Below are 24843 nucleotides of genomic sequence, written 5' to 3'. Positions count from 1 at the left end.
AAGATGGCCCAAGAGCTTGGACCCCTGCACCCTTGTGGGAGACCTGGAAGAAGCTCCTGGCTCCTGGCTTTCGATTGGCACAGCTCTGGCTGTTGTGACCAATTAGGAAGTGAACCAGCAGATGGAAGACCTCTCTCTCTTTCTCCCTGCCTCTCCTTCTCTCTCTGTGTAACTCTGACTTTCAAATAAATAAATAAATACATATTTAAAAAAAAAAGTGCGTGAAAGCTCACTGAGCTTGTTCGGACATAGCATTATCCACATCTACTGGTGTGATGGCTTTCTTTGCAGCCTTCAAAGGTACTCTGTTAATCAAATATTAACTATGTGTTCTGATTATGAAAGAAAACAAAATGAGCAATATAAGCCTGGGGTGTTGTTATTTTGATAGATTTACTGGTTGGATAAAAATGTCTTGGGTCATGTACTCTGAAAGCATGAAAATCAAAAAATGACTTTTTATGGATAAGGGAGGATAAACAAAAATAAGAAACTTTTTTCCCCTGTCAAACACTTCTAGAATACTAAGATTGGAATAAAAATTAGATAAAATTTGGCTAGAAATTTGCTAACTTTAAGTTATTAAGCTTTCTCTTAGAAAAAATACCAAAACCCACATTTTGTGCATTTTAAAAAATACTGTAACAAAGCAACTAATCTTATTATTTCCAAAGTACCATACAGAAGGAAGCACGTGGGTATGAGAGGTCATGTTACCTGCATCAGTTATTAACTGTGAACTACTTAGACCTTTGCTATTCTTTGTGTTTTAGTAAGAGCAACCAGTAAATCAGAGTATCTTTTATATCAAACAATATGTCATTTGGTCTTCTATCAATCTGGAAAGCAATTAAACATCATTGGTTTTTTTTGTTTTGTTTTGTTTTGTTTTGTTTTGACAGGCAGAGTGGATAGTGAGAGAGAGAGACAGAGAGAAAGGTCTTCCTTTTGCCGTTGGTTCACCCTCCAATGGCCGCCACAGCTGGTGCACTGCAGCCGGCGCACTGCGCTGATCCGAAGGCAGGAGCCAGGTGCTTCTCCTGGTCTCCCATGGGGTGCAGGGCCCAAGCACTTGGGCATACTCCACTGCCTTCCTGGGCCACAGCAGAGAGCTGGCCTGGAAGAGGGGCAACCGGGACAGAATCTGGTGCCCTGACCTGGACTAGAACACCGTGTGCCGGTGCTGCTAGGTGGAGGATTAGCCTATTGAGCAGCGGCGCCAGCCAACATTATTGTTGATATACCTATGGGGGGCATAGTTGGTACTTGATGGATTTGAGTTTATAAATCTGATATTTTATTTATTTATTTTTTTTGAAAAGAAGAGTAGGAGAGATATCTCCCAGCCGCTGGTTTACTCCACAAAAGCCTGCTACAGCTGGAGCTGGACAAGGACAAAACAAGGAATTGGGGATCCATCTGAAATCTCCCACATAACTCAGTTACTTGAGCCACTGCTGTTGCCTCACAAGGTGTGCATTAGCTGAAACCTGAAACTGAGAGCAGAATCAGGACTTGAATCCAGGCACTCCAATACAGCAGGTGGGCATTCTAAGCAGTGTCTTAACTACTAGATCAAATCCCCCATCCTCGGGCTTATGAATGTAAAGCTCAAGAAAAGCATCTTTGGTACACCTACAATAGCAGGAAAATTCCAGTATAATCTGCTGATAGAGCCCAGATCAAATGCTTACGGCTTGCCAGAGGTTTAAATGTCAAAATATTTAAGTATTAAATAAGTCTGTCAGGTAAGGAACTTCAAAACCTGTCAAAACTACTCTGCTAATGGCTTTGTAATGAAACATGTCCCTCAGCACAAGGAGGAGGCAAGAAAGAGCTAAAGGTTTTTATAACTGCTGGGAAAGATGTTTCTACTGGGACACGGGCAGCGGTTATACAAAGCATCTATCACATAGTACACATTTGGTCAAACAGACTTGCCCTTGGCCTTGGACTAAATGTTTATGTCTTTCCTAAATTCTTCTGCTGGAATCCTAGCCCTCAGTGTAGTGGTATTAAAATATAGGGCCCTTGGGAGGTATTTAGGTCATCAAGAAAAAAACCTCATAAATGAGGTTAGTGCCCTTATGAAAGGGACCCTCTCCCCAAAGAGTTCTGTAGCTCTCTTTCTGCCATAGGAGAACGGGAGAGGTCCTTCAGCAGAACCCAACCACTCCAGCACCCTAACCTCAGAGTCCAGCCTCTAGAACTGTGAGAAAGAAATTCCTGTTATTCATAAGCCATCCAGTCCATGGTACTTTGTTATAGCAGCCCAGACTGCCTAAGTGTTGGATATTTTGGACATCTATGTCTTAATTTAATGTGGTTGGAGTCAGTTCCTGTTACCAAGGAGGCTATAACTGGTTCTTGGGAATGGGCATAATTATTCACACCTGCAGTGAACATTTATCTTACACCTATTTTATGTCAAGCGCTTTATATTATTTATAAAAAAAGACACATGTCTCTTTGGACCAGATATATTGCAAATATGCCGTCACTACCAGTTTGGCATACTGAAGTTGCAAGTATTTAAACAACCCTGCCAAATCTCTAAAGAGATTTTTAGGCAGCTGAGAACCTAGAAAAATGAACAACAGTTACAGATCTAACAGGATTACAAATAACTGGATATCTAAATTGAGGAGGAATGAGAAATGGATAGGAACCAGCCAGGGATCTGAAGTCAGAAAACTGAAAGATCAAACCATTCTTATCTAAAAGGGAGGAGAGAAAAAGAAAAGTTGAAAGGTTAAATAAAAACAGAAAATCATTCTTTCCAAAGAAGGTTTTATATATATCTATAAAAATGATGAACAAAAGTAAGTATGCCCTAAATTATTTTCTCTGTTGCTGGTGAAGTATCTTAAGTGAATTTCTAACTGGTGTATCTTATATAAACAAACTTGTGAAAATAAATTCAAAACAGCTGATTGACTATACACATGCTAGTTCATGGATTCTCAATCTGGGAGGTTGTAGCAGGCCCACTCAAAGTGCTTTTTGAAGAACAAGTCCTGCCTCCATTGTCCCCTCTGGAGGAGGAAGTGATTTACGGAGGGGAAGGGGTTTTGTTTGGAAGCAACTCCAGTGATTTGCATTTGCTCCCTATTTAGATCCATGTGTTTAGCTGGTGATGTACTGAGCTTCTGAAGCAGTCAGATCATGTGTCTCAGAGGAAAACTCACTTCTGGAAGACTCTCCTGCTCCTGGACAGGGAGGCATCATCCTACTGCATGGGGGCCCTAGCCCCAGCTTAGTTATATGAGCTGCAGTCCGCCCAGGGAATCCTGGGAAGGAGTGAGAGTGCAAGAAGACGGTAAGAAGGGTAGGTCCCAGATGTTTGACATTTCTCCAGGTTGGGGTCCTGTATCACATGATCTCACTGTATCTTAGGAAGGATTTTCCTAATCTCTGTATAAATTTCTTTTTTTGTTGTTTTGTTTTGTTTTGGGGAAAGGACCTGGAATGATCAGATAAGGCTGATCATGAAAGCTCAGAAGGGGCTTGAGAGAAAGGAGCAGGAGGAAGAGGAAAGGCTGAGGGCTGCCTGCATTTCAGTGTCCAGGCCAGGGAGCCAGTGATTGCTGAGAAGGCCACAGTGGGCACCGCTTCCAGGTCCCACTGCCAAAGGCTGTCACAGCAGGAAATGGGGTCTGGGGGTCTGTGTAGGAGGGTAGATGGTGACTTCACCTCCAGATAATCAGTGTGTTTCAGACCTGGTGGGGAAGCCCAGAGACTGGAGGAAAAGCCAGAATAAGCCGGCCCCGCGACTCACTAGGCTAATCCTCCGCCTTCACCGGGTTCTAGTCCCGCCCTGGGCGCCGGATTCTGTCCCAGTTGCCCCTCTTCCAGGCCAGCTCTCTGCTGTGGCCAGGGAGTGCAGTGGAGGTGGCCCAAGTGCTTGGGCCCTGCACCCCATGGGAGACCAGGAAAAGCACCTGGCTCCTGCCATCGGATCAGCGCGGTGCGCCGGCCGCGGTGGCCATTGGAGGGTGAACCAACAGCAAAAGGAAGCCCTTTCTCTCTGTCTCTCTCTCACTGTCCACTCTGCCTGTCAAAAAAAAAAAAAAAAAAGCCAGAATGACCCAGTGTCCTAGGACTTTTAACTCCCCCCCCACCCTACCCCACCCCACTTTTTTTAAGATTTACTTTTTATTTGAAAAGCATAGTTACAGAGAGAGGAGGGGGAGGAGGTGGAGGGAGGGAGGGAGGAAAAGAGGGAGGGAGAGAACCTTCCATTTGCTAGTGCACTCCCCAAATGGCTGCAATGGCCAGGGCAAGGCGAGGTGAAAGCCAGGAGCCAGGAGCTCCATCCAGGTCTCCCACATGAGTGCAGGGGCCCAAGCACTTGGGCCATCTTCTGCTGCTTTCCCAGGTGCATTAGCAGGGAGCTGGATCAGAAGTGGAACATCCAGGTCTCCAACCTGTGCCCATATGGGATGCTGGCATCACAGGCAGAGACTTCACCTGCTATGCCACAACCCTGGCCCCTTTTCGAAATCAAAGTACAAAGGCGGGAAAGAGGAAAGCAAAGAAATCGCAGGTTACTGCACTGCAGGAGTCAAGAGGACTCTGTGGGCTCTCTGCTAGAGGGGAGGCTGGGCAGTTTGGAATCTCTGCATCCTTCCTGGCTGCTCAAGCCAAGGAGGGCCTGGATGCAAGCACCATTCAAACATTACCCCTCTCCCCTCAGCCACCACCACCACCACCAACCTCCAGGCATCACAGAAAAATCATGCAACTACTCTTAGGCCCCTGCCTTTACTGTGTGTAGGTGACCAAGTGCTCACAGGAACCCAGTGCTTACCCTTTGCTGTATGTTGAGCCAACTAGAGCCAGGCTCCTGTGCCCTGGAAGCCCCTTGAACTTCAGCTTGCCCCATCTCCGAGCAAGCGCGGAAGAGTGGAATATTCACCCCACAGTTTCTCCCAGAATCCCTGGACAGGAGCTGAACCTCACCCACTAGCCTTTCCCTCGCTGCTGCTCACGGTCCCCACCCTACTGAAGCAAACTACATCGCAGGCAATTGTCCGGTTTTGAGAGCCTTGCAGATTTCTGAGATCATCAGAGGGTTTTCCCTCTTATATTCTTCATATGTGATTAAAGTTTGTTCCTATCTTACCTAAGTACCAGCTGTTTTTATTTGACGTTAGTGGGAAGCTCAGAGTGATCTTAGGTGAGTCCGGGCCCCCATCGGTGGAGAATGAAGCTATGGGGCCCCATAGCATTTGTCATTCTCTTGGGAAAGTCCAAAGAAGCCTGAAATGCACAGCTCTCTCTTTCTCTTGAACTTCACCTTTCTAAATGGAACTGGGTTTCAAAATGAGCGGGCTCCAGGGATATCGGGCGCAAGGGAATTGCTGATTGAAAAACCCCACCGCGCTCAAGGCTGGGGGCCAAGGGTGTGCTTGGGAATGGTCTGGGGTAAGGAACTGAGGAGCGCGGGGCAGGCCGGGCTGGGCCGAAGGGGAAGGGGCACGAGGAGTTAAGGGAGCGCCGGCTTCAGCGGGCCAAGGAGGGTGCGGGTGCGCTGGGAGCGGCTGCGGCGGCGCGGGGCAGAGCTGCAACAGCGACAGCGAGCGGGACGGAGTTAGGACCGCTCGGAGCGCCCAGGTCTCGAGGTAGTAGAAGGTTTGCAGTCCTTCCACTTGCTGGCAGTTGCAGGAGATCCGCTTGTTAAGTGAAACGCTCCCGGCCGCCCGAGCGTGCGAGGGCTGCGGCTGCCCCGGCCCCGGCGCTCACTCTGGTTCCAGCGCGCCCCTAAGTTTGCGCAGAGCCGACCGCGAGCGGGGTCCGAGCCGCGCGCCGCGGGCGGGGCGCGCAGCCCCCGGCACCGCCAGCCGGAGGCGGCGCGGGCCATGTATATTTCATCAAACGGACTTGGGGCGCGCCGCGTCTCGCAGCCGTCAACGCGATGTGCGGCGGTGACATTTCTGACTTGAGTGGAGGAATGCGCGAGGGAAGCCCGGGCGAAACTGCTCCTGGAGGATCTTCTTGGCGCCAAGGCGAATTGCCCTGATTGATGCCCTTTCTGACCGAGCTCGCCGTCTCCATCTGAAAATTTAAAAATGAAAGCGGTGCCAAGCGGGATAGAACCGCCCGGCAGCTGGTTCTGAGCCACCGGGGGACCAGAAAATCGCCCTGCATCTTGGAAAAAAAAAAAAAAAGCCCAAACAAATAAGAAAAGAAAAGAAAGACACACACACAAAAAGAAGGAAAAAAAAATCCGTCCGTAAAAGTTTACGGCGAGAAGTGGCAGCGGCGGCGGCGGCGCCAGGAGGCGCGGGGCGAGCGGGCGGCGGGCGGCGGGGCCGGCCGGGCCTCCGAAGGCTGCGATTCCATTATTAATATCGCCGGGTTTTGGAGGGAGAGAGGCACCTTTCTCATCCTCTCTTCCTCTCCGCCCGCCCCTGCTCCCTCCCCCTCATCTACCTGTCAAAGTCACTGATCTTTGGCATTTCCGAAGAGGACGTCAACGGGAAGGAATTCCCCCCTCTCGACGCGGGCTCCGAGAGGGAGCGAGCGCGCGGGAGGCTCCCCGGGCGCCGGGCGAAGGTAATTCAGCCGGCGGGGCGTGGCGTGCGGGCGCGGGGTCCGGGGCCGCAGGCTCCTCTCCCGCAGTCGCCGGGCGCTCTCGGGACCCGGGGCTGCGGCGGCGGCGGCGGCGGCGGCAGCGGCGGCTCGGGTCCACACCCCCTCCCCTCCCGCTCCGCCCGCGTCCGGGAGGAGGCTCTGAGGGAGCTGCCGCCGCCCGCCCGAGCGCCGCCCGCGGGCTCCGCTGCTGCGGCCGCCGCCCGAGGCGCACCAAGCTGGCCAGGGCCGCCGCCCCGCGCCGTCGGCTCGGCTCCCGCCCCGCGCCAGGGCGAACGGGCCCCCACGGTAAGTGCCACCGGCTGCCCTGTCCGCCGGCGACCCGCGCCTCAGGTCTGCGCCCCTCAGCCCCGGCTCCCTGCCCACCCAACCCGGTCCAGCCACAGGCGGGAGGGAAGGCTCCGGGTGGGCGAGGAACTTTGTGAAGCGCCTGGAGGAGGCAGCGCGCGGAGCTGCTGCGCGCACACACAGCCCGCACCCCCTCACACCCACACGCGAGTCTTCCTGGATGTGCGCCCGGCTGGCTGCGGGGTCCGGAGCCTGGGCGCTGCAGGCATGGGTCGGTGCCTCCACGCCCGGCTGCCAGGCACGCCGCGCTCTCGCTCTCACACACCTGACCCCTCAGCACGCTCGGGAGGGTTTGGGTTCCCTTTTTCTTTTGTCAGTTGTCTTTGCTTTGGGAGAAAGAGACAACTTGCCCTGTTGCCAGCCCCGAGGAGCCGGTGGCCGCACCGGGAGCCTTTGAAGTCGCCCTTTAAAAAAATCTCCTTTATTGGTGCGAGATTAAAGCATTACTATCCCATGTTGTGCAGCTGGGAAGCAAGGGAGATTGCAAGAGGGAGAGAGACTTGGTGCGGGAATGCCGGTTGGGATACGTTCTCCGATCCTTTACTGGCGTAACCTTCCTCAGTTGATGGATTCAGCTAGGGACATTGAATTGCTCTCCAGTGTGGATCCGTGGATATCTATATATAATACAAAGTAATACTGAATATTATTGGGCCCAAAATAACCAATTAAGTGATTCATGTGAGGGAAAACTTAGATAAAAAAAGAAAGTGCGCCCTCTGCTGTTTATTTCGGTAACCTCGCCCAGGGACCATCCTCTTCCGAAATCCACTCAAGAGTCGGTTGTCATTTTACAGGGCAGGGTGGGGAAGATTCCTCTCGGAGAGTTTAAAGCAGCCTCAGGTTGAGTTCCTGTCGTTCCATCAAGTGTAGATTTCCGAGAGTAGAGGGTTTTATTCCCACTCCCAGCCCCACCCCCAGCTCCTCCATTCTTCTCTTTACAGCCTATCAATCTTGAGGGAAAAATTCTGAGTAAGATTCAGAATTCTACTAAACATATGGCGAATCTGGCAGTAGATTTGCTCTAGAAATAAGGCCCTATTTTATGACCGAAAATACTAAAAGTTTTCTTATCTTACAGAGATTAAAAAAAAAAAACAGAGACTCTTCCATCCACATCATTTATTAAAATATGCTAAGTGGTTATGCTTATTAGAAAGTTTTCCAGAAATCCCGTTCTTGGGGGGTGTGGGGCAGGCCAGGCTTTCCTGGTTTCTGTGGTCCTTTAGGAGTGGCTGTCCGTGGGGCATCAGAGTCCCACATTCTGTTAAGTGTCTGGAACTGTGTCACTTTGAATGCCTTTCTTGTCTCCCTTTCTCTCTGGCAAAGGGAAAGGAGCTCAGTAACTGTCCAAGATTCTTTTGGAAGATAAGCAACTTTCAGTTTTTCGTGAAGATAAAATTTAGATTTTGCATGTGGATCAGCATGCAAGGAAAAAAAAATCATCAAAGTATTTCACATAGAATGTTGTTCCAGCCTACATGCACTTGGGATATCTTTTCTTTTCCCGATTCCATGCAAACCAACAGGAGGGCATTCCGAAGGCCACAGAGTTGGCTATTAATTTGGTGATATTTCCCACTGGGAAATTTCAGAGGGGTACTGTTAAAAATCTTGTGAGAAAACAGTTTATTTTATTTGGACATAAAGCCGTTTTCCTTTTAGGATTTTTGTTGTGTCAGCTTCCACTGGGCTTGTGTGTTGAAGTGGTTCAGTATGGCTTTTTAGTAGGAGGGTAATCTGCTTTGCAGTTTCCTTTTATATATTTGCAATTCGTATACATTCCTTTCTTTGCTTCCATTACTACTCTGAAAGACATCAGGAAGCAATTTTCAAAAAATCAAACAAGTATTCCATTATTTGTTGGTTATCTAAGTGTTATAAAATTTGGAGAGAGTTTGAGAGTTACAAAAGCACCAAGTTACTTGAAAAGAAATAAAATTTCATGCAACTTAGAAAACCAGTTCTTTGTTAATACCAAGAAGTGTGGGTGTATGAATTTTATTGAGTTAGAGGTCAGTAAGAGATTTAGCATACTTTTAAAACTCATTTTATTTTCAGAACCCAGAGTTCTGTTTTAAAACTTCAGGTGGGTGTAGATTTTCTCAGATGTGTAATTGAGGCCTTGCATCTCTGAACTTCCCTGCATAATAATGGAGTATTTGTTGTTCGTATGGTAATTAAACACCAGATTTCTCCCAGGCTTAACTGATCCTGAAATAATTTTATTACTGTCCTATCCCCAAATGTCCTGCCCCCCCCCCCCGCAAAAAAAGTGCTATCGAGTTTCTCTAGTCAATATTTTCTTGGGGGACAATAGAGATCTTTCAAATACGAAGGTTTATTATTTGCTTTTATTAAGAGTCTCATGATGGGTAGTTGTCCATCATGCCCAATCAAGCATGAGTAAGACATGCCGGTGTTGTTGTAGAACATGTTAAATTGCTTGTATTTTGAGAGACAGTTAACAAAGGAATAGGAACACAGGTTTCCCATTAAGATGACTAGAAAATGCTTTCTTCACAACAAATAAATAAGGGCAAAGAGCATTCAGTATATGTTAAAATATCTCATGTAATCAATCTTAGGATAACTGTGTTGGAAGCTGCTAATTTTGAGAGGTTATGGAGTTTGGATATCTTTATCTCTTTACGTTTTCCACTCAATGGAATGTGATTCTAGTCAGCTTTTCTTTTGTTCTTTCTCATTCACAAGCATGCATATTTATAAAATTCTTAATGTCTATGAGGAATGAGTCAATAGCTGTCTATTTCAGGTGCCCCTGAACAGCTGAATATTTATGGAATAAATAGCCTGCTACCACCACCCCCACCTCCTAGTGAGGTTATGTAATAAAACAAATGCCAAAAGCCAGTTACAGTTGATAGATTTATTAGCAATATTTTCCTCTTAGCTGATGAAATTAGCAATTGCGTTTAGGATATAATTGTCTATAATTTTGATCATTATTTTGTTCATGCAATATTTTGTTTGTTTTTACTATGATGAGACAATGAGCCTGTGAAATACCTTCTGCAAAGTTAAGCCAAGGTGGAAGGGAACTAGGTACACAATCCTGGAAAATCTGTTCCATGGATGCAAAGCCATTTTTAGTTCATTTTTTCCTGATCACCAATATCCATCCACTTGAGAGCCATGACATAATTTTGTATTTTTTTTACTAGCCCCACAAATTTATGCAGCAGAGGTCTATGTACTACTCACAGGATATTATTGCATGTTTTTATCAAAGAGGACTTCTCAGTCCTTTCATTCACATGTAGAGAGGATTGCATTATTTGATTACAAGTGGGTTCCCAAGGGTTGCAGAGTGAAGTGTTAGAATTGGGGCTGCCCGGAGCTCCTCTGAAGCTGCTCTGCTGTAGGTGATCCAGACACCTGAGACAAATTCAGAGGCCGTTTTACCTGGCAATTAGTTCAATTATGGGCCGGAAGGGATGCGTTTTGTATATTAAATCCAAAAATATGTCATTGACTGTCCTTTTCATAATCGCTTTGCCTAGCTATTTGCTGAGATGTCCTAGCTTTGAAGAAGCAATTGATATTTTTAACCTGGTTGAAAGCACAGTCAGATGGCAACCAGTGCCATTAGGTAATGGAGGCCAGAGTGTAAATACCATTTTATTTTTACATCATTTTATTTTCTTTCAAATATACATAATTATACTTTAATAGCAAATTCCTGATTTTCTCAGAAGCTTCTTTCCCATTGTACGACGTGGACATTCGGAGATTTCATTTCTCATTAATTTGAAGTTAAAAGGATTTTCTCTGAAGTGCTGTGTGGCACTCCACTGTGGCACAGTGAAGAAGCCCCTGAGCTGAAGGATGCCTAGTAGGTGATGCGACAAACATAAAAATGAGGATGAAATCAAATAATTATGTTAAAGAACAGCTTAGTGACCCTCTGCTCCTGATCTGTAATATGCCATGGTCAATATCTCCTTCTGTGTCAATGGGAGCTCATTAAATGTGAATTCTGCAGACTAACTGAGCCATGCCATATTAGTGCTTGCCAAAGCTTGACATTTTTAATACATTAATAATATGTCTGTAATGTAATGGAAAACTATTAATCACAACTGGTTATGTGCCAGAAATTTAAGCTATAATTGGCTGCTTCTTGTCAAGAATGTCTGTCGCACAGTCCTGCAACTGCCTAATATTCAAATATCTTGCACTCCTCTGCAGTTTTCCTTGTCAGTTCTCTAAATTCGATCAATGGTGTAGTCCATAATTCCGTGTAATGACCATCATTATAACTCTGGTATACTTTAATGAGAATTCGTTATATTGGGATTGCTGTTGTGTCAGGAGATAGTAACAGGTTCACATACATTTTCTTAGTGTCCATTTTTTTCATGTGCAAATGTGTGGTCACCCTTTATTTCATGGTTGCAGTAAAGTAAAACGTGGCTTAGGGCAGAGTACCCAAGACTATATGGATTAGAGGAATAGCATTGGTAGGTTACCAGCAACAGGAAGCCTGATCTCAGGGAGCATTCGAATTTCAGTTTTAATGTTAAAAGTTGACACGTAATTTTCATTCAGTTTAAACTCAAAACAATCTGTTAATTCCAGGTGCTTGAGACTATGTTGTTCTTGATAAATAAACTGCTGTGTATCTGAGACTATGCAGTGAAGTTAATTTCTGACCTAGTGGATTTTACACTGATTCGCGTGTAATACCTGTGTCTTTGCCCATGAGTGTGTGTTTCCTCTTAAGGTCTGAAACAGTTGAAAAACGCAAGTAGAAAAGGTAGATTTGCATCGTTCTGACAACTTTTCAGATTATTAATTGTCAAATTGGTGGAAGTTTTTGAAAGTATTATCTGAATTACTAATGAATCTGAGAAAAAGCAGAAGACTATAGTAGCCACAACATATGCTTCCTCGTGATTTCTTTTCTTTTTAGCTTAAGATTTCAAAATGTGCGGAAGATAGTACAGTCTTTACATTACAAGGAAGAGGCAGATTCAAATCTGTAGTTTATACATGTTTAGACAAACTGCTAATTATTGCTTCATAGGAACTCAAATATTCAACACTTTGCCTAATAGAAAATATCACAAATTGCAGCTGTATGATAACATTTTATGAATTGAATATAATGAAAATTGCACTTGCATGCATAAAGCAATTATTATAAATTACTTTGCTATGGAAACACAATTCAACCATCTGTTGGCATTTCATAGTCTCTGTGGCTTAGTTCATTTTAAGATGGTATATTATTTAAATATAGTGAATTCCTTTTATAAGATTGTTTAAAGATAGTGAAATTCCATATTTAAACTGTTTTATGTGAACTGAAGGGTCTGTAATGGCATTTCCCAAATTTGCAGGCTTTTTTTCCTTTTTGAATTAAGAAGTAGCTCATTATTGGCCTGTGAATAGGAAATAAATGATTAAGCAGATGCACTTTTGGAAACACCTGGATTCCACATACTGGCATTTGTTTAGGTCTGGCTAGTGATCTGTAAATACAAAAGTTGCCAGTTCGACTTACCAGTGACTTGTACCCGTAGTTGTATAGGCTCCATTATCAGTTAACCAGAAGTACTTTTAAACAGTAATTTTTATTTCCTCTTAGAATTAGTGCCATATTATTCTGCTTCACGGCCTGTTAACTCACCCTCAGCTATTTTTATATGTGCATTTTAAATTGTGCGTTTTACTATGGAGCTTTTAGTTTTAAAGCAGTGTATAATATTCGCCTTTGGGACAAATTCTCTTCTGTTACAGAAAGTAACTGCAAATGCAGATGTAATGGCTATAAAAAGATGTAAGAAAATAGAAAATTCTTATGGAATGAAAATTTACTCCTTTGGTTGTAATTTTGAATATTTTCCCAGAGAGCCAAGTTATCATTATCACTTAATGCAACTAAACAAAAGATGCTAAATTCTTCTAATATAATGAGCAAATTGAGAAGCACGGGCCCTTGCCAATAATGCTGGGTTTCCCTCCAGCTAGCGAAAGCTAAGACATGTAGAAGGAATTTGGAGACTTTTAGGGTCTCTTTGCCAAGAGACAAAAGGCATATGGGAAAAAAAAAAAAGGCATATGGATAATTGTCATTTCCTTGTCATTGTTATAAAAGTACTCATTTTCCCCATTGTTCTCCTTGAGATTTTTCTAGCACTGCAGTATATGAGAAATGTTTAGATCTAGCTGCTTGCTCTCAGTTTTGTCAAGATGGAAATGTATGTTTTGAAGTGAAAACCTGTAACTCACCTGCAATACACACACATCTGCCTTTTTACGGAAGAGTTAAATCCTTCATACCGAAATCCCCCCCAACATGAGTGATTTTCCTGGTTTGCTGATTGCAGCAACACAGCTGAGTACAGTTATCCATATTATACCAATTTACTGTATATTGTATCACACCCCAAAATATCAACATATCATATATTTCATAGTGCATTGATTCTGGGACAATAACTCTTACTCTTATTGTTTCCAAAAGGGTGTTGGTGCCAGAAGAGAAGAATGATTGATGGGAAACAGACACCAGACTAGTGACACTCATCCTTTTGCTTCAGATACTGATATCTCAACACGTCTGAGCATCCCTTGTGAGCCGTGAACACTGAGGATCATTCAGGGTTATTGGATGTACAATGGGAGAGCCATCACTTTGCTAAATTATTATCTGCTACTGGACATATTTTACAAAAACCAAACCAGACCGGAGTCTAACAGATGTGTTCTAGGACAAAATAAAAAAAAAAAAAAAGGAAGCTGTGAGTTGTTGCTAACGCTTAATCCACAAGTATGTTAGGCCTCTACCAGTGTCCTCAATAAACCTGAACATGCACAGTGTTTAACCCAGCGCATTTGGTTTTGGAATCTGCTTTGAGATCTCTTCCTCATCTATTTTTTTTAAATATATGGACCTACCTATATAGAGGCTTATATATTTATGTAAGATAGAGACAGGTCAAAAATAAACCACGGAGACTGCAAAGAGTTTAGAGATGTATTTGTCAAGATTCCTGTCGATCCATGCCCTTTGGGTCACCGTGTCCTCAGTGATGCAGCCCTACCCTTTGGTGTGGGGGCATTACGACGTGTGTAAGACGCAGATTTACACAGAAGAAGGAAAAGTTTGGGATTACATGGCCTGTCAGCCTGAATCCACGGACATGACAAAATACCTGAAAGTGAAGCTGGACCCTCCGGATATTACCTGTGGAGATCCTCCTGAGACCTTCTGTGCAATGGTGAGAAAACCCTTTTGTTTAGACTATTTCAGAGAATGGGGTCACATACTGTATGCATACAGATGTGGTCAATGTGAAGATTCAGCTCAAGCCATGTGCTGAATCCACAGGTGGTAGATTTGGGCTAAGAGGCCAGCATCATTCTCGATGGAGGTTTGCACCTTCTGGAGTTATTGTTTGCACAGGGTGACTGATGCACTGCTTCCCTGAAAACCAAAAGTTTCACTGAGGCAAGTGAAGTACATGTATATTAGAAAAAGTCCAATTAAAGGTTACATTTTGGATAAGTATGATTAGACCCTGTGTGTTTTGCTGAGGATAAAGTCCATCGGCAAAACCAGTTTTAAAAACATAAGAGTTTCTTAACACACCTGTGTAAGGTCTTTCCCAAAATCCATCGTTCAGGGTTAGATTAGAATTCATGGTTTTCTTCATCTGGAGCTATGGTGATTTGGAATTCCTTGATTAGACGACTAGTGAGCAGAAGAGAGAACAACTTAAGTCTTCCAGAAAAGTCTTTTGCCAACTCACATGGCCCCTGATTTTCAAGAATCACTGTTTTCTATGGGTACTTTACTGATGAATGTTGGACTGTTGAAAACATATTTGCTGAAAAGCAGTGGCCTGGGGCATACCCATTCAGGTAGGATGCTTCTGTAAGCATAGTTACACAATTCATTGTTCTCATGCTCCATCAAAATCTTCTGGATGCAAAGTTAAATATATAGAAAGATAATAGTGGAGAAACATTGAATTTCCATTATGGCCATAGCTATAACCTATAAGGTATTGGTGAAGAGATTGGTGATTAAAATGCTTCAGATTCGTGTGCTAAAGAATTTAGGTAGTGTGTTCATTTGGTATATGTGGTGCTTTTTATTATAGGTGGTCTATAATTGATTCAGGAACTGAGATCCCATTTTTCTTCACATAACAGATATCATCGCATGGCAGATTTTAATAGTATTCTTACCTGATTTTATTATCTTGAACCTGGCCTGGCATTTCCAGGATAGTGAAACTATTAATCAAGGTAGCATCTGTTCCCAGTCCCCAGTGAGTTAAATTAGCATAAGATCATCTTAGCCCTAGCACTAGAGAAAAGGTTTTGTAACAGGAAACAATTTTGAGCAATAAAGAGTGTTTTCACCTAAAAGCTAAGGGCCTGCCATTTTTCAGAAGTGCCTTTGGGGACTGGTTTGAATTATCGTCTAAACCTGATTTTGTGGAGAGTGAGAAAAAGAGCTTGGCTATTAGGTGTCACTATGACTAAAGTGCCAGAAAGACTGAATATTTCAAAGGGAGGCCGGTCTCTCTGGGAAACTGGTATGTGCTTTGCAAAGAAGTTGCATTTTAGGAACCAGAGACTTTCAGAGAAGTTTATTGAAACACATTAGCAAAACTCTAATAAATCTGTAAAAGAGCCAGGACATTTGTTGGATTATATAAAATCTTAAATAATTTCTCATAAAAAGTCAAATTTAAGCTCTCATTGCAAATCTGGGGTGAAACTGCTGTCCAGGTGATAGGTTCTTCTACTCCTTACAGCAGAGGACAAGCTCTGGGCCAATTCTTCCTATTGTTAGCAACACTCTAGCTCTATATATTGGTTTACATGACACTTGTAACAGTATGCTTCCCTAGGAATTGCTTAATAATTTACAGGTCTAAATAAAATTGCAAGTGTCCTTTTCCAGGATACTGTTTCCACTTGCGTAAGCTCTGGACAGTGTGTTCAAGGTGTGATTTGTACAGGCAGCTCCCCTGATCTCATCCTCTGGCCAGAGAATACTTGCTTGGCACTGCTCCTCTCTGTTGTGTGGAGGAGTTGACTTGGTGTTTGCAGCATGCCTCTTACACCCATCCCAAGTGGGAAAGGGCACACTACAGAACTTCCTAGCTTGCCTTTCACTGGGACATGGTCTGTCTTACACAAGCCAGTTCCCACCTATCCACTGACAAAGTGGTGTCAGGGACCAAATGAGAAACAAAAGCTACCACGATATCCCTTGGCTTTCTCAAGTGCAGCAACGTGTGTGCTTTATGTATTCGCCTGAAATGCCACAGGTCAGTCTCAAAAAGCTAAGTCTTGGCATGGTGCAGATATTCAGAAACCATGGTGGATTTAAACTTGCAATGAGCAGAATGGTTTTCTAAGGGAGAGTGTGAGGTTTGTGGGATGTTATCTATGCATCCTTAATTTGTATTCCTTAATATCCATATGATTGGCATAGAAAACTTAATAATCTACCTTTATGTGTACACTTCGGGATTGTTTTTGTGCCTATTCTAGGCAAAGTCAATAACAATGGACTAATATAGCAGCATTTCCTTTCTGCAGTTTTGGATTTTCCATAAAACTTGGTGGTGTAAGGGTTCCTGACACAAGACTGTAAAAGCGTCTCAGGATGCTGTCAGAGCAGAGCCGGTTAGGTGCTCCTTAGTGCAAGGTCTAATGGGGATCCATAAATTCATTTGTGTTATGACTTTGGCGTTCTTGCTGCCTTGACACTTGTATCCATACCTGCTCCCTTAGAGTCGTTATGGCCTATTACATCAGGGTAGCTGCCAGATGAGCACGCTCACTACTTAGCCACAATATGTAAATGTTTGCTGCAAAGTGGTTTCACTTGCTCAGCTAGTGACACCCTTATTAGCTGTGCCTATAGCTATTCTGAGCACTGACAGGACATTTGGTCAGAGAAATATCCTATAATTCCCATAGCCGATTAATTTAATGTAGCGATGAAGTTCATTGGCATTGCGTTAAGAGGCTGTGTTGCCACTTTTTGACTTTGCTCATTTTTGCATGCCAGTGACTGTCCATGAGTGTTGCATTTATTTTAATATACAGTGAAATTTTAAGGGGAAAATGTGCTTATGATTACCTTCAACTATAGAGCTCTGCCTGCTAACCTGGATGACACACTTAATAAATCTTCAATATCAAGCAATTTTAAGTTGTATATTAATTGTATTGGCATATATAAACATTAGTTTTCTGGGAGAATTATACCATTTCTATTTATCATCATTTTAGAGCTAAGAATATGAGGGTACAGGAAGGTTAATTTTTTTCCAGACTGGGATAATGTACTTGTAAAAGACATATTAAAAGCTTCAGGTAGCATAACTTAGCCAGAAAACACAGATTATCTAGTGATGACAGTTTGTTTCAACATGCTTAAGAGCAGATAGGATGTTCAGAACCTGGATGTAAAGTTGAAGTGACAACACAAAGCTATGGTTTGTTCTTTCTGTTTAGACAAACTTAGCTGTCACCTCTTCATGCAACACCCCAGTGGCTTAAAAATGGCAAAATTATCTCCAGCCTGAAGCTTATTTTCTAGATAAGTTAAACAGAAGCTTTGAAAAGAAGCCTACAGATGAAAGAAGTCATGTGCGTTTGTACGATTTATGGTGCAGAAGTGCTGATGGCTGTGGAAATGTGAACCCTTGAGTGCTGCCATAGATTTCAAAGCCAATCAAAACTAAATTAGGAAAAAAAGATTATTAAAAAGGCTTCTGTGCATGTAATTTTGGCATAATATTATGAGGTGGACATTAAATGTTTTCCTTGGAGACTTTCAGCATCATTAATGCAGCATGCCTTTAATTACAAGTAGACTCATATTACTAAAAAAAAGGAGAAAATAAAGTACTCTAAGGTGTAGTTAGCAATACCCTCATTATGTTTACTGGAATAATTAAAAGAAAGGGTATAATTTTTCTAAATAAAATGTCAGAATTGGAAATGAAAATTGATTTTCTGTAGGAAATTTACTAATATGTGCCTGTACTCTTGATAGACATTTATTCATGTAGCTTAACAGGTCTATTAATGATCGTTCCATATTGTGCTATTTCTAGATATACTTCTATTAAAAAACTTTAATTATTATAAGCTTTGTGGATAGAGCATATTTCATTATGTTCAAATGAAATTTACAAAAATAGTGGAAAGCCTTTGTGTATTATGATTCCAGGGAAACCTGTGAGATGAGGGAATGGTAATGTATGGTCCCAAGACTATCCATAGCTTAAGTTTCTGATTTGACATCAGCTCAGATTGCCATCTGGTGGCTATCAGGTGGCCTTTGAGGAATTAATTTGATAAACTTGGTTAGGTTTTTAATGACAAGGAATTAATATCAATTTTCCAAAAACTGGAAATGGCACTGACTTACATAATAGTCAAATGATCTTATATTCACATGAAACATAACTCAGTAAATGAATGAAGTTTTAATAACAGTGACATCTTTCATTTGAACTGATTTATTCTTTAATTATGCTAGAATGGAATTTTTAAAAGCCTTCAGTTCTTTCATCATTAACGCTTCATCATTACTAGTTCATTATTTAGACTTATTTCTTAGAAAAGTTTAATTCATGTTTGTAATAAATTAAGTTCCATGGAGATCAGTCTTTCTAATGTATCACTAAATCAGGTATTTCCTTGTTGAGGAGCCTGCAATAGTTCCTTATTATCTACTGCATCAAATCTAAGGAAGTCTATTTTTTTTTTTAAAAACCTGGCTGCATATAGCCTGATTTCCCACTACTTCCCATTTTGATCCTATGGCATCTCCAGAAAATATAAAGCTACAATAATTGGAGAGAAATTACTGGATTTATGTTAAAACTGTACAGGCACTGTAGCAATCATGGTTTATGGGAGAGGCCTTGAGAGGGAGCTGACAAAGATTATAGCAGGGCTAATAAAACCTAAAACCACCTCATGTCATTCATTATTCCTAGATAGTGTTCTCTATGTGTACAAATGTTCTGATATCTGTTGTGATAAAGTTTCACAGCATGACCCAGAGTACTGTGCCAGAGTGAAGTGAACATTGTTGCTGCTCTCAAAGGAAGTAAAGGTGGTGTATACCCAAGAGGAGGGAGAATGGAGAAGTAAGACCAGCACTCCAAATTTAAGGCGAAATATGATTTTGCAGCATGTTCAAGGGCTACTTGGGAAATATCATCTAATAGTCAAGTGCCTAATGTTAGAAATTGATGAGTCAAGCAAATGTGCAGCATTAAGTGATAGCCTTGGAGCCTAGTGGATGGTGGAATGGAGAATGACTTCTTTTCTTTTTTTTAACATTGCCTATTTTATTTTATTTTTTTAACTTTTATTTAGCAAATATAAATTTCCAAAGTACAGCTTATGGATTACAATGGCTTCCCCCCACCCATAACTTCCCTCCCACCCGCAACCCTCCCAATTCCTGCTCCCTCTCCCATTCCATTCATGAGAATGACTTCTTAAAACCATCAAACCTGATATTGATATTATATGTTTCTAAGATTAAAAAAAAAGGATCATCTATGTGGAGCTCTAGTTTTACTTAAAAATAAGGGGAAACAATTAGCTGAATGCAAAATGTTAAGACTTCAACATAATGATGGCCTTGTAGTTGACTATTTTGTGTTACTTTCTTTAGTCCTCCAAGAAGTAACCTGGTCTGCTCTTAATCTAGAAAAACATCACTTGAAAAATGTGAGAAGCAGTGTCCTTTTTTTTTTTTAAAGATTTATTTATTTATTTGAAAGTCAGAGTTACACACAGAGAGAAAGAGAAGCGAGAGTGAGAAAATGAGGTCTTCCATCCACTGATTCACTCCCCAGTTGGCCGCAACGGCCAGAGCTGCGTCGACCTGAAGGCAAGAGCCAGGAGCTTCTTACAGGTCTCCCAGGTGGGTTCAGGGGCCCAAGGAGTTGGGCCATTTTGTACTACTTTCTCAGGCCATAGCAGAGAGCTGGTCAGAAGTGGAGCAGCCAGGACTCGAACTGGCACTTATTATGGCACACTGGCCCCAAGAAGCAGTGTCTTAAAATATCAGTCTATCCATGCTGTTTTGGGGTCTCCTTGGCAAATTCTGCAGGCTTCTCTAAGGCCTGTTTGTTTTCTTTGGGTTATTTTTTCATGTGAGTTTTAGTCTGGTATATTCCTCTGATTTTAAGGTCTAATGTCCTCACACAAGAAGCTTCTCACCTCATATCACCTCCTATGTCTACAAGGATAAGCAGATTATATTTTTTTGATTTAGAATAGTCTGGAACATCTCTTCATCCTGACTTCACACACCCTTCAAGGTTTAGCTCAAACTAGTTTCTCTGTATACTTCTTGCTAATTCTAGCTCAGAGCATTTTCCTGACCTTTTAACTCCGTTAGCTCACTCACTCACCTGTCTATCTATCTAGCATCGATCTTTTTAAAAATTTTTTTAAAAGATTTATTTATTTATTTGAAAGTCAGAGTTACATAGAGAGAAGAGAGGCAGACAGAGAGAGAGAGAGAGAGAGAGAGGTCTTCCATCCGATGGTTTACTCCCCAAATGGCCGCAACAGCTGGAGCTGCACCAATCCAAAGCCAGGAGCCAGGAGCTTCTTCCGATCTCCCATGTGGATGCAGGGGCCCAAGGACTTGGGCCATCTTCTATTGCTTTCCCAGGCCATAGCAGAGAGCTGGAAAGGAAATGGAGCAGCCAGGTCTCAAACCAACACCCATATGGGATGCTGGCACTTCAGGCTAGGGCGTTAACCACCTGCGCCACAGCGCCAGCCCCTCTAGCATCTATCTTTATACATCTATATACCTAGACAGATATATAGAGAGACAAAGTATTTCAAAAGGTCATGGATCATTGCTATTCAATATAGTCCTGGAAGTTTTAGCCAGAGCCATTAGGCAAGAAAAAGAAATCAAATGGATACAAATTGGGAAGGAGGAAGCAAATGATATATATCTATTTGCAGATTACATGATTCTATATATAGAGGATCCAAAAGAGACTATTGCAACTCATAGAAGAGTTTGATAGACTAGCAGGATAAAATAATCAATGCACAAAAATCAATAACCTTTGTATACACAGACAATGCCACAGCTGAGAAAGAATTTCTAAGATCAACCCCACTCACAATAGCTACCAAAAAAATTAAATACCTTGAAATAAACTTAACTAAGGATGTCAGTCTGTACAATAAGAATTATAAAACATTAAAGATAGAAATAGAAGAAGATACAAAAAATTGGAAAAATCTCCCATGTTCACGGATTGGAAGAATCAATATCATCAAAATGTCCATACTACTAAAAGCAATTTACAGATTCAATGCAATACCAATCAAAATACAAAGGATGTTCTTCTCAGATATAGAAAAAACATTGCTGAAATTCATATGGAAACACAGGAGACCCCAGGTAACTAAAGCAATCTTATACAACAAAAACAAAGCCAAAGGCATCAGAATACCATATTTCAAGACATACTATAGGACAGTTATAATCAAAACAACCTGGTACTGATACAAAAACAGATGGATAGACCAATGAAACAGAATACAAATGCCAGAAATCAACCCACACATCTATAACTGACTTATCTTTGACAAAGGATCTAAAATCAACCCCTGGAGCAAAGAAAGTCTGTTCAAGATTTTAAATGGTGCTGGGAAAACTGGATCTCCACATGCAGATATATGAAGCAAGACCCCTACATTACACCTTACACAAAAATCCATTGAGAATAAATCAAAGACCTAAATCTATGACCCAATACCACCAAATTATTAGAGAACATTGGAGAAACCTTGAAAGACGTTGGCATAGGCAAAGAGTTCTTGGGAAAGACACCAGATGCACAGGCAATCAAAGCCAAAATTGACAAATGAGATACATCAAATTGAGAAGCTTCTGCACTGCAAAAGAAACACTCAGCAATTGTGGGGAGCAACTGAGACTAGACTAAATTACTGGAACTAGGACTAACTCTATGCATCTGCTCTCCCACAATATGGCGCTGAAAGACCGCAAACAACTTCTACGCAGCTGCCTTGCCAATTCGACTGATAAACTGCAGGAGTTGATCCTGCTCCTGATTGGAGGAGAGCAGCATACTCGGCATGTGGGCAGCAGAGCATGGATTGGTGGAAGAGGACTATAAAGGAAGAGAGAGACAATATGCACCAAGCAACATCTGAGGAACATCTGAGCAGCCCCTGAGAGAGCCGGCTGGCGGTGTGCCGCTCCTCCGCGGAAGCGGGGAAAGCGGAGGGTGTGCCGCCCCTCTGTGGAGGCGGGGGGGGGGGGGGGGGGGCGGGCGGCAGCTAACCCGGGACGGCGTCGTTCCTCGGCGAGTGAAGGAACAGCAGCTAACCCGGGAAGAGCCGGGCAAAGAGAACAGCACAGGGTCCGGTGTCGTTCCTCCGCAAATGGGGGAGCGACAGCAATGTGAAGAGGCAACTAAAATAATAGGAGAAATTATATGCAGACTATGCAACTGATTAATAACCAGAATCTATAAAGAGATCAAGAAACTCAACAACAACAAAACAAGCAATCCAGTTAAGAAATGGGCAAAGGACTTAAACAATTATGTTGCAAAAGAAGAAATTCAAATGGTCAACAGGTACATGAAAAAATGCTCAGGATCACTAGCATTAGGGAAATACAAATCAAAACCACAATGAGGTTTCACCTCACCCCTGTTAGAATGGCTTTCATACAGAAATCAACAAACAACAAATGCTGGCAAGGATGTGGGGGAAAAGGTCCCCTAATCCACTGTGATACAGTGGTACAGCCACTATGGAAGACAGGATGGAGCTATTTCAGAAATCTGAATATGGAGCTACCATATGACCCAGCCATCCCACTCCTGGGAATTTACCCAAGGGAAATGAAATCAGTATATGAAAGAGTTATCTGTACCCCTATATTTATTTCAGCTCAATTCACAATAGCTAAGACTGGATAAAGAAATTACAGGATTTGAAAACCATGGAATACTACATAGTGGCAAAAAATGAAATCCTATAGTTTGCAACAAAATGGATGCAACTGGAAAATATTATACTTAGGGAAATAAGCCAGTACCAAAAGGACAGATACCATGTATTCTCCCTGATCTCTGAAAACAAATAGAGCACTTTGAGATGCAATGACTTTGAATAGCCCTTGTCTCAACTCTTGAGGAACATGTTTTTTTTGTTTGTTTGTTTTGTTTTTTTCATACTATTTGCTGAACTCTTTATTAGTATAGAGTTAATCGTATGTGTATGAAGTTAATTGAAAATAGGTCTTAGTAAAAAATAAGAAAGGGAATAGAGAGGGATGAGGAAGAGGCTTAAGAGTGTGGGTGGGAGGGCAGGTACCGTGGGAAGAATCACCATGTTCCTAAAGTTTTACTTATGAAATGCATGAAATTTGCATTCTTTAAATAAAAGGTCTCTGGAGGAAAAAACTAAAAAAAAAGTTGTAAAAAGGCAATTAGTAAAATCTAACATTCAATTTCTGCTTCATATTTTACAATGAAATAAATCACATATGACTTTAGAAAGTAATCTACCTAAAATATATAAAACTATAAGAAAGAAAACTAAATGAAATAAACATAGATGATGTCAGATGAGAAAGAATATCCTAGGAAGAAAAGCTATTAAAGAAACCACAGATGTACTGCAAAACTGAAAAAAAAGTTATAGAAAGTGTGGATTATGAAAAAACTGTACCTATTTCAAAATTCTTTGCACATAAATGAACTTACCTTTAAATTATATTTTCCATGAACTTTTTTAAGTACCGTTGTATAGTATTTATACCTGCATATACCCTCTACTGTACCTCATTATATCTTATTGATTTATATACTCACATACATGTTTGTTTCTGTATTCTGGCACTTTAAGTGGACCACATTTTATTTTTTTCTTTTTATTCTTTTAAAGATTTTTAAGATGAACACATTTCATGCACTTCATATTTACAGATTTAGGAGCATAGTGTTCCTTTCACCCAACCCCTCCCTCCCACCAATGCTAGCACTCTCTTTCCTCCTCCCTTTCTTATTCTTTTAATTTTTACAATGATCTACTTTTAGTTAATTTTGTACTCGTAAGATTAACTCTACACTTAAAGAGCTCAACAAGTAGAAGAAAAAAATATTGTTCCTCAAAAGTAGAGATAAGGGCTGTAAACTATCATTGAATCTCAAAATGTCATTTTCATTCATATATATTACACTTTTTTGGTACTCTATTAGTTACTACAGATCACAGAAAATATACGGTATTTGTCTTTTGGGGACTGGCTTATTTCAGTAAGTATAGTGGTTTCCAGTTGTATCCATTTTGTTGCAAAAGACAGAATTTCATTTTTTATGACTGAATAATATTCCATATTACATATATATCACAATTTCTTTATCCAGTCATCAGTTGATGGACATCTGGGTTGATCCCAAATCTTAGCTATTGTGAATTGAGCAGCAATAAATCTGGGGATACAGATAACTCTTTCATTAGCTGATTTTATTTCCCTGGGTAAATTCTCAGGAGTGGGATAGCTCGGTCATAAATTAGATCTATTTTCTGATATCTACAGTATCTCCATACTGTCTTCCACAATGGTTATACTAGTTTACATTCCCAATGACAGTGAATTGTGGTACTTTTTCCCCATACCCTCTTCCAGCATTTGTTGTTTGTTGATTTCTATATGACACCCATTCTAACTGGAGTGAGGTGAAACCTCATTGTGGTTTTGATTTGTATTTCCCTAATGGCTAGTGGTCATGAGCATTTTTTCATGTGTCAAATCCCATAGTTGTGTTTTTTTTTGTTTGTTTGTTTTTTTTTTTT

At 41.8% G+C, this 24843-nt stretch overlaps 1 protein-coding gene across 6 annotated transcripts in view; it reads left to right on the top strand.

Moving 5' to 3' along the window:
- The first annotated feature begins 6329 nt into the window (after positions 1–6329).
- The window catches only part of NTNG1 (netrin G1), a 390729-nt gene continuing 372215 nt past the window's right edge, over positions 6330–24843 (top strand). For 5 of the 6 annotated variants that reach the window (XM_051856224.2, XM_051856221.2, XM_051856220.2 and 2 more), the window contains exons 1-2: positions 6330–6558; positions 13436–14192. In XM_051856224.2, the coding sequence (XP_051712184.1) occupies positions 13947–14192 (246 nt within the window). In that variant the 5' untranslated portion in view covers positions 6330–6558; positions 13436–13946. Of the gene's footprint in view, positions 6559–6599; positions 6883–13435; positions 14193–24843 lie in introns of those variants that run through there. The other variant, XM_002715818.5, reaches the window with a different exon arrangement.

The sequence above is a fragment of the Oryctolagus cuniculus genome, chromosome 7, assembly GCF_964237555.1.
Source record: "Oryctolagus cuniculus chromosome 7, mOryCun1.1, whole genome shotgun sequence".
NCBI lineage: Eukaryota > Metazoa > Chordata > Mammalia > Lagomorpha > Leporidae > Oryctolagus > Oryctolagus cuniculus.
The sequence above is the reverse complement of the archived record's forward strand: the minus strand, read 5'-3'. Positions and strand labels throughout refer to the sequence as shown.